This window comes from Plectropomus leopardus, chromosome 2, assembly GCF_008729295.1.
Source record: "Plectropomus leopardus isolate mb chromosome 2, YSFRI_Pleo_2.0, whole genome shotgun sequence".
In the NCBI taxonomy this organism is placed as follows: Eukaryota; Metazoa; Chordata; class Actinopteri; order Perciformes; family Serranidae; genus Plectropomus; species Plectropomus leopardus.
In genome coordinates, this window is record NC_056464.1 from 14,645,754 (window position 1) to 14,668,091 (window position 22,338).

General features: G+C 35.5%; 1 protein-coding gene across 1 annotated transcript in view; it reads left to right on the forward strand.

Annotated features, from left to right (window-relative positions):
• Positions 1-22,338, forward strand: part of celf4 (CUGBP, Elav-like family member 4) — a 124,891-nt gene that overhangs the window by 87,603 nt on the left and 14,950 nt on the right. The window contains 7 exon segments of the mRNA XM_042501820.1: positions 1,159-1,223; positions 1,225-1,312; positions 1,734-1,844; positions 3,479-3,541; positions 3,952-4,032; positions 6,122-6,205; positions 7,373-7,567. Coding sequence (XP_042357754.1) covers positions 1,159-1,223; positions 1,225-1,312; positions 1,734-1,844; positions 3,479-3,541; positions 3,952-4,032; positions 6,122-6,205; positions 7,373-7,500 — 620 coding nt within the window. The 3' untranslated portion in view covers positions 7,501-7,567.

A 22,338-nucleotide genomic window follows, 5' to 3' on the forward strand; every position in this document is an offset into this window, starting at 1 on the left:
CAACATCTGCAATAAGACCAGACTATCATTTTATTTTTTATCCAGAGTTGAACCCAGAAAAAAATTAGGACAAAATACCACCCATAAATTACCTCTTTTGCGGGTCATCCGCTACATCCCTGACACAAGTGACATTACTGTAAGGTGGCTGCATTTCACTGTTTTATTTATCCAGGATTTCACCATCTATAGTGTCAATTCCTAGCTGCCTCCTCACAGTACTTCCCTAATGGTTTTGTGTCATGAGCCATTCAGCACAGCTCACTAGTTTCTCCTTTTTTTGCATCAGCGACGAGAACAACAAAAAGCCTAACTTACTGAAAGGGCAACGGGGAGTGCAACTGATCAGAGTGACAGTGCATTTTACAAATGCCCTCCAGTTGGGTACTAGGCAGTGCCTGTTTCACTTTTACATGGAAAGTTGAATTTGAGCAGATCATTACAAATCAAAGATTTGACTCTTACCTTGGTACAAATAGTAGGTTGAATTTCAAATGCAACATTTTCCTATTAACTACAAAGTGGCAAAGCCGTTATTATGCTGTATTTGATATTGGCATATTGTGCAGATTCAAATTCACAAATGTCAAATTTTATACTCACTTGGTTAAGAAAATTGATGTCCTCCAAATTTCAGGCAGGCAGGATACTTCAGAAAATAATGGCAACAGCAATTCAATATGCAGTGAATAAAAACAGTATGTTCTTGTAAGGCCTTACTGTAGCATTGCTATGGAAATATACAGTAGAAAGAAACAAAGTGCAGTTGACTTAAATGAGCACATTTTCACCCAGAATCTATATGTTTCTAGGTGCATTGAAGGGTGCAAATGAGCATAACACACTGTGGCATAACATGCAATCATCTGAGACAAATACATAATTGGTACTCATGAGAGATCACCAACATTTACTGTTCTTATACAATATTTCTCAGATTCAGATCTAATGGCTGTTGTGTCACAGTAAGGGCCATACTGGGACAAGAAATCAGCCCTGACATTTAGTGTCTTCACCGGCCCACTGGACCGACCCCTTTGACATTTAGGTGGCCCATCAAAGGAAAACTTCTCCATAATGTCTTCGAAAAAACAACAAAAAAACCCTGAGTGCTTTCTGTTATTCTCTGTCTTTGCCCCATCTGACCCACGGCTGCAGGTGGCAGTACTCCTCCAGGCATCAGCGCCCCCACAGTGACCAGCATCCCCTCCCCCATTAGTGTAAAATGGTTTTACTGGCATGCCGCCCCCCCAGGCAAACGGGCAGCCTCCTGCAGAGGCCGTCTTCACCAATGGGATACACCATTACCCTGGTAAGTCTGATAAATTCAGGGGCATGTATGCAAACACACAAAATACCTCTCCAGAGATACAGAAAAATCTAAAAAATAATAATAATGCTGTATACATTATTAAACCATGAAAATGAGCTTAAATCCTTATAGACACACTCTGCAATAAACGCATTCATTATAACGGGAAAGTGTGCATGCTGCCGGCTTACAGGCGTGAATAGCCTTGAAGCATGTTGAGGAGGCCAAGGCCAGATGAATTTAGCCCACAGACAGTCAGCATGTCGAGGAGATGAGTGTTTGGCAAAGGTGCTTATGGGCTGCTGGGGCCTAAGTATGCGCTTGTGTCATGAGCCGTGGCTAGTACCTCATTGGTTTTTTGTCTGTGAAGAGGCGGAAGAAAAATCTGTCTTTTTTTTCTTTTACACTCTTGTCTCTCCAGTGTTGCAGGAGGTGGTTTTTAGGGAGGACTCGGAGAAAAACGGCTTGGGCGTGGCTCCGCGGAGTTGTTTTGGGGTTCAGGGTGGCTGCTTCCTCTCCTCTCTCTCTGAAGGTAGCGCTCCTCTCCCTCTTCCCCATCCTCTTCGGCCCCCACCCCTCATCCCACTTCCCCATGGGCTCAAATAAAAGGGCAATCAGATTTTGAGCTTGCGAAATAATGTTCTGAATTTTTTCAAAGCCTGTGGTTTTATATGACCCTTTATAAATCTGTGAAAAAGCTGCCTATGAAATTCAAGGTCGTAAATATTTAGGAAAGATTTGTAGTTGTTGGAAAAGAGAAAAGAAAGGAGTTTATTTTCCAAGCAGAACATTGTATCAAAATCCCCACACTCTATATACACATATTTAAATCACAAGCATGAATTTTGGCCCTAATTTTAGAGCTGAAAGTAGGGTTTAAGTTGTTCATGTGTAACTACAGTGTCACACATAATGTGGGATAATTGAGTATAAATTTTCACATATTTCCCCTTTGAATCTGCACTAAAATGTTCACAGAAATCTTTTGTCTTTCACCATTGTCCTAATTTTTCATTGTGTAACCTTGTGATGACAGGCTTAGCCAGGTCTTGTTTGATAGAGATTTTAATCTTGAGGGACTTCCTGGTTAAATAACTAAATAAATGTTATTTTGACATAAACAAAAACTTTTTTCATAGATATTTTCCTTGCTTTCACAGCCTTTAATCTTTCATTCAAACAAAGGCTAATGTACAACCACAGGCTTTGAATGATTTTTAAAAAGATTTTCTGAACATGATTTTACAAGCATAGAATTTATTGATCTTTATTTGAGCCCATACCTTTCCCCTCTCGTTTGGCTATCTGAACCGTTTTTCAGTGTTGCTGTTAGTCCACGGTGTGTTCAGTATTTCTTTGGTTTTTGGTGGTAGTGGGGTCATCAGTGTGTGTTATCGGTGTGTGTGTGTGTGTTTTCTCAGTGGTGTACTTAATGTGCATGTACTGTGTGTACAGATGGGTAGTTATAAAAGTGTGGCGCGGCATCTGTGGTAGCTACAAGTGTGTTTTAGTATGAATATTTATACGTTTCATTTTTAAATAATTAACTGCATCTCCCACATGTGAAGCGAAAGCAACAGGTGCATCCAGTGCTGAGTGTGTATTGTAATTGTCCTGTTTTAAATGTCTAGCTACAGCAGATTGTCAGAAAAATATATTTCTTTTGCTTAGGATTTGTTTATAATAGATGTGACACTTTTTTTCCTTTCCTGTCGTGCTAGTGGAGCCTTGTGTTGTTGTTTTATTTTAACTGTGATCCTTCAAAGTTTTGCTTCTCTGCTTTTCTGGGGGGAAAAGAGCTACTTTGCTTTAGGAGGAATCTATAGTAAAAAGCCCAGCAAAAGAGAGAGAGATTTTCAGAATTCAGTTCCTCACGCGCTGAAAGCAAAGCGAGCTGACACCTAGTGCGGCTCTCTAACCTTTCTGCTCTTCTTCTCCTGTCTGTTCTTCTCTCCATCGCCTCTCCTTCCATCCCTCCTCCCTCTCACCCTCGTTATATATTACTCTCGCCTTCCTTCCGTGCCCTCTCCTCCATCTACATTCTCCCTCCGTCTCTCTCTCTGCCTCATCTCTCTCCCCCTGCACACACACACACCTCCATCCATCCATGCTCCCCCCTTCTAACACCACCTCCTTCTTCTTCTCTCTGTGTCTCTTGTGGAGCAGCTCAAAGTCCCACTACAGCTGATCCTCTCCAGCAGGCTTACACAGGAGTCCAGCAGTATGCAGGTCTGTCTGTCACTCTCACAGCGGCACTGATCTGTGTGTGTGTGTGTGTGTGTGTGTGTGTGTGTGTGAGAGAGAGAAAGAGAGAGAGAGAGGCAGAGAAAAAGGGAAGGAGAAAGATAAAGATTCACTTTGTCTGAATTTGAATTTTGATCATGTAACATTAGGTGATTCGGTCTCACTACATCAATTTATTCTCTCTGTTGTGCTCAGTGTGTGTGTGTGTGTGTGTGTGCGTGTGCGTGTGTGTGTGTGTGTGTGTGTGTGTGTGTGTGTGTGTGTGTGAGAGAGAGAAACATGTACACTCTATTGTCTGTTATCTGATCGATTGCCTGTGTGTGAGTGTGTGTGCGTGGGCTGTAGTCATGACTGTTATCTGATCCTCGCTGTGTGTTTGTGTGTGTATGTCTCAGCAGCCTACCCCGCTGCATACGGCCAGATCAGCCAAGCCTTCCCCCACCCTCCACCCATCATTCCACAGCAACAACGAGAAGGTAACACACACACACACACAGCGAGGATCAGATAACAGTCATGACTACATTCCTAAATATTCATACATGCCGCAAACATTTACTCATATATACTTCTCTGTCTCTGTTTGTCTTTAATCCTCTCACCAGTGTAGCCCTGGAATAAATACCCAAGTTTTAAAAATATCCAGTCCTCACTTTGTTTTCAGCCATGATTTCACCTCCTGCCACTCTGTTAAAAGCAAAATATCCACACACTAACACAGAGTATAGCTTCAGTCAGCATTGATTAGACAAGCTTGAACTCATATTTTTTATCCTTTTAAAACACTCCAAAGAAAACCCAGATTTAAGATTAGATAAAAAGCAAAATAAAATAATAATATTTAGATTGTCAGGTTAAGGTTTGATTTATGTCTGATGCTATCCTTGCTGGCCGTAGGTTAACTAACTTTATTACCATTACAGAGAGTTTTAAACTGAGCTGTAAACCTATACATGAACTCAATGACCTCCAGGTTTGGGACAGCCATGCTTGGGACATTACTGCCCTCTTGTGGAAAATAAACAAAACATTGCACATCATTTAACAGCTGTGGCATCCCAGAGGCTACCATTTAAGCAGTTAGTAGTCACTTGATTGGGGAAACCTCAAAAATGAACAACCATCAAACTACCCAAAATTACTGTTATCTGAATACTCCATGCTGAGATAAACTGCTCTGCACTTTTCTGTTTTTTTGCAACTCTAATACCAAACTTGTTAAAGTTTTAATGTTACAGAGAATATATTCAAGGTTGGCTATAACAGCACAAAATATATCTATTGGCAAAGAAAACTTTTATATAAAATTAAGTAAGGAAAACATCATTAGCTATTATTTATTAAGAGTTTAACTCTCAAACCCACAGTGAACGTTTCAAAAAAAGACTTGTGAGCTATGTAAAAACCCTGCAGGACTTACAAATGAATCTGCAATTTGTGAGTCCTGTGGGGTTCTTGCATGCTCATGCATGGGTTGCAAGTGTTTGTTTTGATTAGGGAAACTACAGAACAATAAAATTAACAGGGGAGGATACAATCTCATGTGGCAGATTGGAGCTTTTATGTTGCAAATTTGGTGAAGCAGGCCCCTGCTTCATCAGAAAACAATTTATATTACTCATCTTTAAGTGTGTCCTTTTTTGGCACAGCCAACAGTTAAAATCCACAAAATATTAAATTTCATGTCACATAACCTATTTCATTTAAAATTGAATATCTTTCGGTTCATATTAAATCAGACAAGGAAAAGTAGAAAATCACACAATAAAGAAGCTAGAACTTAAGTTTTTTGTGTGTTTTTTGTTTTAAAAAATGTATAATCAATTATCGAATAGCTGTCAATCAATTTTCTGTGGATTGGTAAATTAACAGTGAATTTCAGCTTTAATGTGGTTCAATCAAATATTGCTGAGTCCTAACTGGTGCATGGAGGTACATGACATCACCTTATTCCAACTACTAAAAATCAGTGTGAAGAACTCAAATACAGAAATTCCCTGAAATAACCCAAACTGACTGAATCTGACCAATGGTTTTTTGGGTTGTTTAGTTTGGTTTTTTTTTTTGCATCATAAAGACATATTATGCAGGATTTCCTGGCGAAAAAAACAATGTATAGACTCATACAGAAGTAATCCCTCTCAATCATCACAAATGATCCACTAGAAGGGTGTGGTGGTGCATTTCCCTGCAGAGACTCTGCCCTCTTTATTTTCTTATTTTCATCTTATTATCTGTGTTTAGGACATTTATGAGTGTGCACCCTGCCAGCGCTCAGGTGAGGTAGCTACCAGTTGCCAGACCGTAAGCAGAAAAAAACACAAATATAGCATGGCCAGACGTCAAACAAGATTGAATCTGGGGTTGGCTTTTACTTTCACTCTTGCTGGCAAGCATTTTTACAAACAGTATCCAACAATCCTGCATAGTATACCTTGAAGTACACCTTCACTCAGGAGTATGCTATGTTTGTACGTCATCGCATAGTCTCCTCCTGCCACAGTGAACCTTTTATCCCTCTCTCTCTGTCTCTCTCTCTCTCTCTCTCTCTGTTTCCGTGTGCAGGACCAGAGGGTTGCAACCTGTTCATCTACCACCTCCCTCAGGAGTTTGGGGATGGAGAGCTGATGCAGATGTTCCTGCCTTTCGGTAATGTCATCTCCTCCAAAGTGTTTGTGGATCGGGCGACAAACCAAAGTAAATGCTTTGGTGGGTAAAAATGAACAAACCAAAAGATTATTGGTTATTTATTCTGATTATTCTTTTTTACTAATCACCTTCTTTACCGCAGTCAACACCCCCCCCCCTCCTAACCTCTCAACACCCCTCCCTTAAAAAACAAACAATGAAAACAAAACAGTGGCGAATTTCTCTACAGTTGTGCAAAAGCTTTATGTTACTAAAAAGAAAGAATAGAAAATGAGTTTGTCTGGATTTTTCTGTGAACCATTAAAGCTGTTTTCTTTTGAAGCTCCCTCTAATTTCTTATTTTGATAAATATTTCAGTGATGTATATAACTCTTACATCAACAGTCAAACTGAACACGATAGAAGTGAGTGCTGTTTCTATGCCACATTTGCACTGTTACATTGCTGTACTCTTTGTGACATATAATACAAATACAGCAAAAGCAAATGCATGCTGGGAATATAACCGTTGCTCCAGCTTGCAAAGATAGAGAGACCGCCGCTGTCTCACTTTATGCCACTGACAGCACAATTTAGCTGAACGTATAATTATGTGGCAAATTATAAATGGATTGTGGAGAATATTTAATGGAGAGTCCGTCAGGTGCAACCTATTTGCAAAGTAGCTTTTGCTCATTAACACAACACAACATTAATGTTGTATTATTCATGTTGCAATTTTGAGATGCAAGTTTTAATTTTGTGATTTGATGCTTTCTCACTTTCGAGTGGAAGTTAAAAGCCGAAACACAAAAGTAGCACAACCACGTCGATGTTTTGGTTTTACATCCCATCACCAAGTTCATATTGTGATTTTGGTTGCATGCTGCGCTCTGTTTTAATTGTGATCTTTTGTTGTTGTCATACTGTATGTTAGCCTTATTAATGCTTATGAAGTGCTGTATCATATAGCTGTAGTATTTGATATACACTGGTATGTGTTTTATGTACAGATTAAATTATATCACACTTTTAAAAGATTTCTAATTAGAAATTTGTGTAAAAGACTGCTTCATCTTATTGAACTCATTTTCATTATCCATTCTTTTGTGATCCCAAACTGTCCTCGCCTCTTCATCTAACCACATCCTCGTCTTTTCTCTCTCTCTCTTTTGGCCTTTCCCCCAGGGTTTGTGAGCTTCGACAACCCAGGTAGTGCCCAAGCTGCCATCCAATCAATGAACGGCTTCCAGATTGGCATGAAAAGACTCAAGGTGCAGCTGAAGAGGCCAAAGGACGCTAACCGCCCCTACTAGCCCCCCGCCCCAGCCAGCCGCCGCCACCCTGGCGGCCGGGGCAGCCGTCGCACACAGGAAAAGACAGGTCAGACGCCGACCTCCCCTCACTCTGAAAAAAAATTGTTGTCTCTTTAGTTTGATAGGTGATTAGCTGAACCAATGCATGCACAATTGCTGTGTATTATCCTGACAAAAGCTGAAATGGCAAGCCCATTCATGACATCGCCTGATGTCGTTTCAGTAACCTTTTATAAATGTCATAAAACATTTGCAGATGCCTAATAACTAGCTGATCATCTGCAAACAGCTTGTAAAGAATAGTGATGAAGTTATACCCCCTTTGTTGACAGTTCAAGTGCGCATTTGTAAATGTTAATTCTACCCACATAATTATGACTCATTATGGTACAAGATTTGCTGTAGAGTATTGTTGCCATGGGCAGCAGTACATGCACATTCAAGGACTAAGTTCTAACAATTTCTAAGTTTCGAAAGCAAACAACCTAAAAATACAGTGCCTTGTAGTGATCGCTACATTTTGATGACTAACAGTATATAACAAATAAAAATGCTAAATATATCACTTTATTATCATCACAATGTTGTTAAACCCTACGCGCTCTACCGTGCATTTGATATAAATATTAAAGTCAATTTTCATGGCTGGTTGGGAAAAACAAAGCTGTAGTAGCAGTTACTTACACAAAGCCTCCTCTATTTGTAGAACAGCTTTACAGTAAGTGACCCTGTATGTTACCCTGTAGGTAAAAGATAATTGGTAAATGGTTCAGTGTGTTGCACAGGGAAGGAATTGCTTCCAAGGGAGAGGCATTTATTACCCCTCAGGCGGGTAATTGTGCGGTTTCTCTTTGTCTCCTCCCTTCATCTGTGTGATGGAGAGTTTAGACTGTGTCGTTCATTCACCACTGATGACTTCATTCAAGGGCAACTTATCACCCACTCACAAACTAACTGAACCATACCAGACGGTGTCCCGAGGCAAATCACTGCAGGAAGAAAAGCGCGGTCTCATATGAATGTGTCACAAAATATGTGGCACCATTACTTCTGATATATAAAAACATTTTCAACAGAACAGCAGTGGAAACATCTTGTTTTGATTTCTGTTTCTTTTCTCTGGAGATTGACAGTTATTATAGTGTTTGAAATGTCAACTGATATACAAGCATATTGCCATTTTTTGCATGTGCACTCCTAGTTTACTATGCTTATATCAAAATATAATAATTTTGTTATATTATGGCAGAGTTATCACGCTGAAGAGTCCATATTCAGATAACAAGCTGGAGGACTACTTAACTTCTAATGACGCGTAGGGGTTTGAGCCAAATAAAAAAAAAAAAAACGTAATTGTTTTTTACATAGGAGATTACACCAGCGTCACTGACAGGGAGCTAAATTAATTCACTGCAGGGTGAGTACTGATTTGTTTTCAACTATGTCTCCGCAAAATTATCTTTGTTTATCCTCACCACAACTTAAGCACTGGTAAAGATGCTTTAGAGAGAAAGGTGTCCTGTCAATATATACAGCGAGTATCAACAGTAAAGGAGGACAGATAAGGAATACACAATACATAGTAACTGCAAACATGTAGGATGTAACCAAATGATTAAAATAAAAGTATATAATTCTCCATTAGCTTTTCTTGAGCTTCTGAATATATGTAGAAATTTGGTTTGTTTAAGCCCAGAGGGACAAGCTATCTCTTTGAATAGTTTAATAGAGATACATGTATATAAACAAATAAACAAAAATAGACACACATTTATAGCAAATAATTGTAGGATACTTACAGCTTCTTTAAACACACAGCTACTGATATCAAGAGTAATTACAGCAAAAGCTAAAAACACCCAGACTCTGCAGCCATGCTATCTGCTCTCAGAGGCTGTAGCTACTTGCAGCGCTTTGGGAAAAATGTTAACGTCAGCATGCTAACATGCTTACAGTGCTTATGTGAAATGTTTACCATGTTCACCATTTTAGCTTAGAGTGTGCTCTGTGTGTGTAGAGTGAGCATGCTAACACACAGGTCACAGGTTAAGCTCAACTCAAATCAACTCAACTTCAACTCACCTCAACTTCAACTTAATTTGTCCCCAAATGGCAATTGGTTTTGCAGCAAGGCATAAAAAGGACAGGAAAAAAAAAGACAAAATAGAAAGGCAAGGTCACAGGCACTGAAGATAGCAGCCCTGGAGAAACAGCAGTGATCCCTTACTGATGATCCTTTTAGCTACATCGCACACAAGGATCAAGTGCTGAGTCAACATGAAATACAAACAGCTGATAGGAACATTAGTTTTGCAGGAATTTGGTCATAAATTGAAGTATTGAATGAATAAAAATGTTAAAGCAATCCATTCAATAGCTGTCAAAACAATTTAGCACAAAATACAATGTTATGATGGATCTAGCGGAAAAAAACGGAATCATGAGTCGTTGAGATACATCTTCTTGAACCATGAATGTTTGTAAAAGATGTCTGGATCTATCTTGAGATGTTGAGATTTGTAATGAATAGGTGCCAAAATTTACCAGCAAGTTGCAGAGTCAGGGGAGCACCAGAGTCACTACAGCCACACTTACACAAACACTTCTAATATAGTCTCCTTAGAAGTGGTACATAAGCCCTAGGGACATGTATCTAAGCCTGAGATCTGTTAATGCATCCACCCCATATAGTAGGCAGGTTACCAGATAGAAATAGAAATGAAAATGATGTGATATTTTGAAATAGTGGGGTTGCACATTCAGGCCTTGTAGACAGCGTAGCGTTTCTCTGTTGATCAATCAAGCAGCTACAGTGTGTTCTTTTGTTTGTTTGTTTGTTTTACCTGTTTTTTTAAGCATTTTGTCTAAAATAGCAATTTAAAAAAAGTCATGAGGATGAGTAAGTCCATGAGACCATGAGGTAGTCCTAGAATATTAATTAAAAATGGCACAAATGAATCATAGTATACTATGTCGTCCAAAATTGCACAAAAAAGTAATTTTATAGTGTCGTCCAAAACTGCACAAAAACGTCAGTGAATCAAGTAAACCACAAGTAACAGCGCGTGACTCTCGTAGCATACATCTTGCAGCGTGCATACTTCCCTTCCTCTCTCCTCTTTATTGTCTGCTGCCACACCTCTTCTTCACACCTGTCCCTCTTTCAATACCCTGTCCCACAGTGACACGTTGTGGTCAGAGTGTAGTAATTAGTAGCAATAGCAATTACAATAAAAGATAAAAATAATAATAACAAAGTTTATTTATATAGCACCTTTTAAAACCAACATTTCAAGTGATGTACACTTAAAAATCACAAAAATACAGAAAAAGTTATCGGAAAATTTTTTTAAAAATACAGCACAGAAGAAAATTTAGAATCAGTGATTGAGAAACAAAATAAAAACAGTGCAATGCAAGACTCAGGTACCATATATTAATAAATCACTCTGTTATAAAGAGATTATAAGAATGCCTTTCGATAAATATAAGTTTTTAAAATTGATTTAAAGGAAGATAGTGATGTAACAAGATGGAGATCTAACAGTATAAAACACAACAAATTTTATAGTATATTATATCATCCAAAATCACACAAAAAATGTGATTATATAGTGTGTTGTCCAAAATTGCACAAAAAAATCATACTATAGTATGTCATCCAAAATCGCAAAAAATCGTCATAGTAAAGTATGTAATCCAAAATCTCACAAAAACATCATAGTATATTATGTTAAAAAATCGCATAAAACGTTGTAGTGTACAATGTCATCCAAAGTGGCACAAAAACCATCATAGCGTAGTATGTCCTCCAAAATCACAAAAATTGTCATAGTATAGTATGTCATTCAAAATCAAGCAAAAACATCATGGAATTGTATGTCATCCAAAATTGCACACAAGCATTATGATATAGTATGTCGTCCAAAATTGCACGAAAACATCATAGTATATCATGTCGTCCCAAAATTGCATAAAAACCTCAAAGTATAGTATGAAGACCAAAATAGCAAGACAATTGTCATAATATAGTATGTTGTCCAAACCCCACAAAAAAAGTAATCTTATACTGTGTCGTCTAAACTTCCACAAACAGGTCATGTTATAGTATGTTGTCAAAAATTGCACGACAAAAGTCATAGTATACGACATCCAAGGTCGTAACAACTAAAGCACGTCATAGTAAAGTATGTCCTCCAAAATCACAAAAATTGTCATAGTATAGTATGTCATTCAAAATCAAGCAAAAACGTCAAGGTTTTGTATGTCGTCCAAAATCGCACTCAAGCATTATGATATAGTATGTCGTCCACAATTGCACGAAAACATCATAGTATAGTATGTCATCCCAAAATTGCATAAAAACTTCAAAGTATAGTATGAAGTCCAAAACAGCAAGACAATTGTCGTATTTTGTCCAAACACAAAAAAAGTCTTAAAAAGTCATCTTATACTATGTCGACTAAACTTCCACAAAAAGGTTGTTATAGTATGTTGTCAAAAATTGCATGATAAACGTCATAGTATACGACGTCCAAGGTCGTAACAACTAAAGCACGTCATAGTATAGTATGTTGTCCAAAATTGCACAAAAAATATCATAGTATAGTATGTCGTCCAAAATCGCAAAAAATGTCATCGAAAAGTATGTCATCCCAAAATCACACAAAGCCATAATATGTGGTTTTCAGTCATTTTGACATACCAAAATTTGACATTTTCAGACATACTATACTATGGCTTTGTTGGCCATTTTAACATGTTAATTTATGAAGTTTTATGAAGGAGGTTTTGGACATTTTTTTGCCTTTATTTACACTTTGTATAGTATGATGGGTCTCTGCAAACCATAATATGTGGTTTTCCACCATTTTCATAACATTTCAAAATTTTGGATTTTTTAACATACTATACAATGGCATTTTTGGCCATTTTTTCAACATGCTTGATAAAGAAGGTTTTGGACATTTTTTGGCCTTTATTTCCACTTTGTATACTATAATTGGCCTCTACAAGCTATAATATGTCATTTTCAGCGATTTTTGTGATATTTCGATTTTGGCCATTTTTTCAACATACTAAATTATGACGTTTTTTGGCCTTTTTGGAATTTATTTCCACTTTGTATACTATGATGGTCTCCACAAGCCATAATATGGGTTGTTCCGCCATTTTCGTAACATTTCCAATTTTGACATTTTTCAACATACTATGCTTTTGCGTTTTTGGCCATTTTTTCGACATGCTAAATTATGAAGTTTTTGGCCTTTTTTGGCCTTTATTTCCACGTTGTATACTGTGATGGGTCTCTACAAGCTATAATAGATGGTTTTCAGCCATTTTTATGACATGCCAAAATTTGACATTTTTCGACATACTATACTATGGCGTTTTTTGGCCATTTTTTTGACATGCTAAATTATGAAGTTTTTGGCCTTTTTTGGCCTTTATTTCCACATTGTATACTATGATGGGTCTATAAAACCTATAATATGCCGTTTTCAGCCATTTTTATGACATGCCAAAATTTCACATTTTTCGACATTCTATACTATGGCGTTTTTTTGGCCATTTTTTTGACATGCTAAATTATGAAGTTTTTGGCCTTTTTTGGCCTTTATTTCCACATTGTATACTATGATGGGTCTCTACAAGCTATAATGTGTGGTTTTCAGCTATTTTTCTGACATGCCAAAATTTGACATTTTTCAACATACTATACTATGGCGTTTTTGGCCATTTTTTCGACATGCTAAATTATGAAGTTTTTGGCCTTTCTTGGCCTTTATTTCCACTTTGTAAACTATGATGGGTCTCTACAAGCTATAAAAGATGGTTTTCAGCCATTTTTATGACATGCCAAAATTTGACATTTTTCGACATACTATACGGCGTTTTTGGCCATTTTTTTGACATGCTAAATTATGAAGTTTTTGGCCTTTTTTGGCCTTTTTTCCACTTTGTATACTATGATGGGTCTCTACAAGCTATAATAGATGGTTTTCAGCCATTTTTATGACATGCCAAAATTTGACATTTTTCGACATACTATACTATGGCGTTTTTGGCCATTTTTTTGACATGCTAAATTATGAAGTTTTTGGCCTTTTTTGGCCTTTATTTCCACGTTGTATACTATGATGGGTCTATAAAAACCTATAATATGCGGTTTTCAGCCATTTTTATGACATGCCAAAATTTGACATTTTTCGACATACTATACTATGGCGTTTTTGGCCATTTTTTTGACATGCTAAATTATGAAGTTTTTGGCCTTTTTGGCCTTTATTTCCACTTTGTATACTATGATGGGTCTCTACAAGCTATAATAGATGGTTTTCAGCCATTTTTATGACATGCCAAAATTTGACATTTTTCGACATACTATACTATGGCGTTTTTGGCCATTTTTTTTTCAACATGCTAAATTATGAAGTTTTTGGCCTTTTTTGGCTTTATTTCCACTTTGTATACTATGACAGGTCTCTACAAGCTATAATATGTGGTTTTCAGCCATTTTTATGACATGCCAAAATTTGACATTTTTCGACATACTATACTATGGCGTTTTTGGCCATTTTTTCAACATGCTAAATTTATGAAGTTTTTGGCCTTTTTTGGCCTTTATTTCCACTTTTGTATACTATGATGGGTCTCTACAAGCTATAATATGTTGGTTTTCAGCCATTTTTTGACATGCAAAATTTGACATTTTTCGACATACTATACTATGGCGTTTTTGGCCATTTTTTCACATGCTAAATTATGAAGTTTTTGGCTTTTTTGGCCTTTATTTTCACTTTTTGTATACTATGATGGGTCTACAAGCTATAATATGTGTTTTTCATCCATTGTATATGTGTGTTTTCAGCCATTTTTTATGACATGCCAAAATTTGACATTTTTCGACATACTATACTATGGCGTTTTTGGCCATTTTTTCAACATGCTAAATTATGAAGTTTTTGGATGTTTTTGGCCTTTTTTCCACTTTGTATACTATGATGGGTCTCTACAAGCTATAATAATACAATTTTTCATGACATGCCAAAATTTTGACATTTTTCGACATACTATACTATGGCGTTTTTGGCCATTTTTTCACATGCTAAAACATAAAGTTTTTGGATGGTTTTGGCCTTAATTCCCACTTTGTATACTATGACAAAAGCTATAATATGTTTTTTCAGCCATTTTTCATGACATGCTTTACATTTTTCGACATACTATACTATGGCGTTTTTGCCATTTTTTCACATGCTAAAAATATGAAATTTTTGGCCTTTTTTGGCCTTTAAAAGAGGGAAGACTTTTTTTGGGATTATGGTACAGAAAATAATAGAAACAGATGCATGCCATTTTTTTCAACATTTACATGGCCATTTTAAATGACTCTATGAAAATTTGACATTTTTCGACATACATATACTATGGCGTTTTTGGCCAACCATTTTCATGACATGCTAAATACATACTATGGCAGTTTTTGGCATGCGAATAGCTTTTTTGGCAGGGCCTTTAATTCCCACTTTGTATACTATGACACGTCTCTACAAACCTATAATAAGGTTTTCAGCCATTTTCATGAAATGTCAAAATTTGACATTTTTCGACATACTATACTATGGCGTTTTTGCATTTTTTCAACATGCTAAATTAAAAACGTTTTTAGGCCTTTTTTTTCGAACAGACTTTGTATACTATGAAACCCCAGGTCTCTCCAAGCTATAATATGTGGTTTTCAGCCATTTTTATGACATGTCAAAATTTTGACATTTTTCGCATACTATACTATATGGCGTTTTTGCCATTTTTTTGACATGCTAAAACATGGAAGTTTTTGGCCTTTTTGGCCTTAATTTCCACTTTGTATACTATGATGGTCTCTACAAGCTATAATATGTGGTTTTCAGCCATTTTTATGACATGCCAAAATTTTGACATTTTTCGACATACTATACTATGGCGTTTTTGGCCATTTTTTTTACATGCTAAAATGATGAGTTTTTGGCCTTTTTTGGCCTTTATTTCCACTTTGTATACTATGATGGGTCTCTACAAGCTATAATAGATGGTTTTCAGCCATTTTTGACATGCCAAAAATTTGACATTTTTCGACATACTATACTATGGCGTTTTTTTGGCCATTTTTTCAACATGCTAAATTATGAAGTTTTTGGCCTTTTTGGCCTTTATTTCCACTTTGTATACTATGATGGGTCTCTACAAGCTATAATAGATGGTTTTCAGCCATTTTTATGACATGCCAAAATTTGACATTTTTCGACATACTATACTATGGCGTTTTTGGCCATTTTTTTGACATGCTAAATTATGAAGTTTTTGGCCTTTTTGGCCTTTATTTCCACTTTGTATACTATGATGGTCTCTACAAGCTATAATATGTGGTTTTCAGCCATTTTTATGACATGCCAAAATTTGACATTTTTCGACATACTATACTATGGCGTTTTTGGCCATTTTTTTCAACATGCTAAATTATGAAGTTTTTGGCCTTTTTTGGCCTTTATTTCCACTTTGTATACTATGATGGGTCTCTACAAGCTATAATATGTGGTTTTCAGCCATTTTTTGACATGCCAAAATTTGACATTTTTCGACATACTATACTATGGCGTTTTTGGCCATTTTTTTCAACATGCTAAATTATGATGTTTTTGGCCTTTTTTGGCCTTTATTTCCACTTTGTATACTATGATGGGTCTCTACAAGCTATAATAGTGTGGTTTTCAGCCATTTTTATGACATGCCAAAATTTGACATTTTTCGACATACTATACTATGGCGTTTTTGGCCATTTTTTCAACATGCTAAATTATGAAGTTTTTGGCCTTTTTTGGCCTTTATTTCCACTTTGTATACTATGATGGGTCTCTACAAAGCTATAATATGTGTGGTTTTCAGCCATTTTTATGACATGCCAAAATTTGACATTTTTCGACATACTATACTATGGCGTTTTTGCCATTTTTTTCAACATGCTAAATTATGAAGTTTTTGGCCTTTTTTGGCCTTAATTTCCACTTTGTATACTATGACACGTCTCTACAAGCTATAATAAGTGTGGTTTTCAGCCATTTTTATGACATGCCAAAATTTGACATTTTTCGACATACTATACTATGGCGTTTTTGGCCATTTTTTCAACATGCTAAATTATGAAGTTTTTGGGCCTTTTTTGGCCTTTATTTCCACTTTGTATACTATGATGGGTCTCTACAAGCTATAATAGTGGTTTCAGCCATTTTTATGACATGCCAAAATTTGACATTTTTCGACATACTATACTATGGCGTTTTTGGCCATTTTTTCAACATGCTAAATTATGAAGTTTTTGGCCTTTTTTGGCCTTCGTTTTCACTTTGTATACTATGATGATGGTCTCTACAAGCTATAATATGTGGTTTTTCAGCCATTTTTATGACATGCCAAAATTTGACATTTTTCGACATACTATACTATGGCGTTTTTGGCCATTTTTTTGACATGCTAAATTATGAAGTTTTTGGCCTTTTTTGGCCTTTATTTTCCCACTTTGTATACTATGATGGGTCTCTACAAGCTATAAAGTGTTTTTTCAGCCATTTTTATGACATGCCAAAATTTGACATTTTTCGACATACTATACTATGGCGTTTTTGGCCATTTTTTCAACATGCTAAATTATGATTTTTGGCCTTTTTTGGCCTTTATTTCCACTTTGTATACTATGATGGGTCTCTACAAGCTATAATATGGTTTTCAGCCATTTTTATGACATGCCAAAATTTGACATTTTTCGACATACTATACTATGGCGTTTTTGCCATTTTTTTGACATGCTAAATTATGAAGTTTTTGGCCTTTTTTGGCCTTTATTTCCACTTTGTACTATGATGGGTCTCTACAAGCTATAATAGATGGTGTTTTCAGCCATTTTTATGACATGCCAAAATTTGACATTTTTCGACATACTATACTATGGCGTTTTTGGCCATTTTTTTGACATGCTAAATTATGAAGTTTTGGCCTTTTTTGGCCTTTATTTCACCTTTGTATACTATGACAGGTCTCTACAAGCTATAATAATGTGGTTTTCAGCCATTTTTATGACATGCCAAATTTGACATTTTTCGACATACTATACTATGGCGTTTTTGGCATTTTTTTTCAACATGCTAAATTATGAAGTTTTTGGCCTTTTTTGGCCTTTAATTTCACTTTGTATATGATGATGGGTCTCTACAAGCTATATAATAAATGGTTTTCAGCCATTTTTATGACATGCCAAAATTTGACATTTTTCGACATACTATACTATGGCGTTTTTGGCCATTTTTTCAACATGCTAAATTATGAAGTTTTTGGCCTTTTTTGGCCTTTTTTTCCACTTTGTATACTATGATGGGTCTCTACAAGCTATAATAGATGGTTTTCAGCCATTTTTATGACATGCCAAAATTTGACATTTTTCGACATACTATACTATGGCGTTTTTTTGGCCATTTTTTTCAACATGCTAAATTATGAAGTTTTTGGCCTTTTTTGGCCTTTATTTCCACTTTGTATACTATGATGGGTCTCTACAAGCTATAATAGATGGTTTTCAGCCATTTTTTATGACATGCAAAAATTTGACATTTTTCGACATACTATACTATGGCGTTTTTGGCCATTTTTTTGACATGCTAAATTATGAAGTTTTTGGCCTTTTTTGGCCTTCGTTTCCACTTTGTATACTATGATGGGTCTCTACAAGCTATAATAGATGGTTTTCAGCCATTTTTATGACATGCAAAATTTGACATTTTTCGACATACTATACTATGGCGTTTTTGGCCATTTTTTTGACATGCTAAATTATGAAGTTTTTGGCCTTTTTTGGCCTTTATTTCCACTTTGTATACTATGATGGTCTCTACAAGCTATAATGTGTGGTTTTTCAGCCATTTTTATGACATGCCAAAATTTGACATTTTTCGACATACTATACTATGGCGTTTTTGGCCATTTTTTTCACATGCTAAATTATGATGACGTTTTTGGCCTTTTTTGGCCTTTATTTTCACTTTGTATACTATGATGGGTCTCTACACAAGCTATAATATGTGTGTTTTCAGCCATTTTTATGACATGCCAAAATTTGACATTTTTCGACATACTATACTATGGCGTTTTTGGCCATTTTTTTCAACATGCTAAATTATGAAGTTTTTGGCCTTTTTGGCCTTTATTTCCACTTTGTATACTATGATGGGTCTCTACAAGCTATAATAAATGGTTTTTTTCAGCCATTTTTATGACATGCCAAAATTTGACATTTTTCGACATACTATACTATGGCGTTTTTGGCCATTTTTCAACATGCTAAATTATAAGTTTTTGGCCTTTTTTGGCCTTTATTTCCACTTTGTATACTATGATGGGTCTCTACAAGCTATAATATGTGGTTTTCAGCCATTTTTATGACATGTCAAAATTTGACATTTTTCGACATACTATACTATGGCGTTTTTGGCCATTTTTTTCAACATGCTAAATTATGAAGTTTTTGGCCTTTTTTGGCCTTTTTTCCACTTTGTATACTATGATGGGTCTCTACAAGCTATAATAATGTTTTCAGCCATTTTTATGACATGCAAAATTTGACATTTTTCGACATACTATACTATGGCGTTTTTTTTTTTGGCCATTTTTTTGAACATGCTAAATTATGAGTTTTTTGGCCTTTTTTGGCCTTTTTTCCACTTTGTATACTATGACACGTCTCTACAAGCTATAATAGATGGTTTTCAGCCATTTTTATGACATGTCAAAATTTGACATTTTTTCGACATACATACTATACTATGGCGTTTTTGGCCATTTTTTCAACATGCTAAATTATGAAGTTTTTGGCCTTTTTTTTGGCCTTTATTTCCACACTTTGTATACTATGATGGGTCTCTACAAGCTATAATATGTTGGTTTTCAGCCATTTTTATGACATGCCAAAATTTGACATTTTTCGACATACTATACTATGGCGTTTTTGGCCAATTTTTTCAACATGCTAAATTATGAAGTTTTTGGCCTTTTTTGGCCTTTATTTTCCACTTTGTATACTATGATGGGTCTCTACAAGCTATAATATGTTGTTTTCAGCCATTTTTATGACATGTCAAAAATTGACATTTTTCGACATACTATACTATGGCGTTTTTTGGCCATTTTTTCAACATGCTAAATTATGAAGTTTTTGGCCTTTTTTGGCCTTTATTTCCACTTTGTATACTATGATGGGTCTCTACAAGCTATAATAGATGGTTTTCAGCCATTTTTATGACATGCCAAAATTTGACATTTTTCGACATACTATACTATGGCGTTTTTTGGCCATTTTTTCAACATGCTAAATTATGAAGTTTTTGGCCTTTTTTGGCCTTTAATTTCACTTTGTATACTATGATGGGTCTCTACAAGCTATAATATATGTGTTTTTTTCAGCCATTTTTATGACATGCCAAAATTTGACATTTTTCGACATACTATACTATGGCGTTTTTGGCCATTTTTTTCAACATGCTAAATTATGAAGTTTTTGGCCTTTTTTGGCCTTTATTTCCACTTTGTATATACTATGATGGGTCTCTACAAGCTATAATAGATGGTTTTCAGCCATTTTTATGACATGCAAAATTTGACATTTTCGACATACTATACTATGGCGTTTTTTTTGGCCATTTTTTTCAACATGCTAAATTATGAAGTTTTTGGCCTTTTTTGGCCTTTATTTCCACTTTGTATACTATATGATGGGTCTCTACAAGCTATAATAGATGGTTTTTAGCCATTTTTATGACATGCCAAAATTTGACATTTTTCGACATACTATACTATGGCGTTTTTTGGCCATTTTTTCAACATGCTAAATTATGAAGTTTTTGGCCTTTTTTGGCCTTTAATTTCCCACTTGTTTGTATACTTATGACTATGATGGTCTCTACAAGCTATAATATGTGTGTTTTCAGCCATTTTTATGACATGCAAAATTTGACATTTTTCGACATACTATACTATGGCGTTTTTTGGCCATTTTTTTCAACATGCTAAATTATGAAGTTTTTGGCCTTTTTTGGCCTTTATTTTCACTTTGTATACTATGATGGGTCTCTACAAGCTATAATAATGGTTTTCAGCCATTTTTATGACATGCCAAAATTTGACATTTTTCGACATACTATACTATGGCGTTTTTTGGCCATTTTTTTCAACATGCTAAATTATGAAGTTTTTGGCCTTTTTTTTTTGGCCTTTTTTCCACTTTGTGTATACTATGATGGGTCTCTACAAGCTATAATAAGTGTGTTTTCAGCCATTTTTATGACATGTCAAAATTTGACATTTTTTCGACATACTATACTATGGCGTTTTTGGCCATTTTTTTTTCAACATGCTAAATTATGAAGTTTTTGGCCTTTTTTGGCCTTTATTTTTCACTTTGTATACTATGATGGGTCTCTACAAGCTATAATATGATGGTTTTCAGCCATTTTTATGACATGCCAAATTTGACATTTTTCGACATACTATACTATGGCGTTTTTGGCCATTTTTTCAACATGCTAAATTATGAAGTTTTTGGCCTTTTTTGGCCTTTATTTCCACTTTGTATACTATGATGGGTCTCTACAAGCTATAATAGTGGTTTTCAGCCATTTTTATGACATGCAAAATTTGACATTTTTCGACATACTATACTATGGCGTTTTTTGGCCATTTTTTCACATGCTAAATTATGAAGTTTTTGGCCTTTTTTGGCCTTTATTTCCACTTTGTACTATGATGGGTCTCTACAAGCTATAATAGATGTGTTTTCAGCCATTTTTATGACATGCCAAAATTTGACATTTTTCGACATACTATACTATGGCGTTTTTTGCCATTTTTTCAACATGCTAAATTATGAAGTTTTTGGCCTTTTTTTGGCCTTTATTTCCACTTTGTATACTATGATGGGTCTCTACAAGCTATAATAGATGGTTTTCAGCCATTTTTATGACATGCCAAAATTGACATTTTTCGACATACTATACTATGGCGTTTTTTTGCCATTTTTTCAACATGCTAAATTATGAAGTTTTTGGCCTTTTTTGGCCTTTTTTCCACTTTGTATACTATGATGGGTCTCTACAAGCTATAATATGTGGTTTTCAGCCATTTTTATGACATGTCAAAATTTGACATTTTTCGACATACTATACTATGGCGTTTTTGGCATTTTTTCAACATGCTAAATTATGAAGTTTTTGGCCTTTTTTGGCCTTTATTTCCACTTTGTATACTATGATGGGTCTCTACAAGCTATAATAGTGGTTTTCAGCCATTTTTATGACATGCCAAAATTTGACATTTTTCGACATACTATACTATGGCGTTTTTGGCCATTTTTTCAACATGCTAAATTATGAAGTTTTTGGCCTTTTTTGGCCTTTTTTTTCCACTTTGTATACTATGATGGGTCTCTACAAGCTATAATAAGTGGTTTTCAGCCATTTTTTATGACATGCCAAAATTTGACATTTTTCGACATACTATACTATGGCTTTTTGCCATTTTTTTCACATGCTAAAATTATGAAGTTTTTGGCCTTTTTTGGCCTTTATTTCCACTTTGTATACTATGATGGGTCTACTACAAGCTATAATAGTTGTTTTCAGCCATTTTTGACATGCCAAAATTTGACATTTTTCGACATACTATACTATGGCGTTTTTGGCCATTTTTTCAACATGCTAAATTATGAAGTTTTTGGCCTTTTTTGGCCTTTATTTCCACTTTGTATACTATGATGGGTCT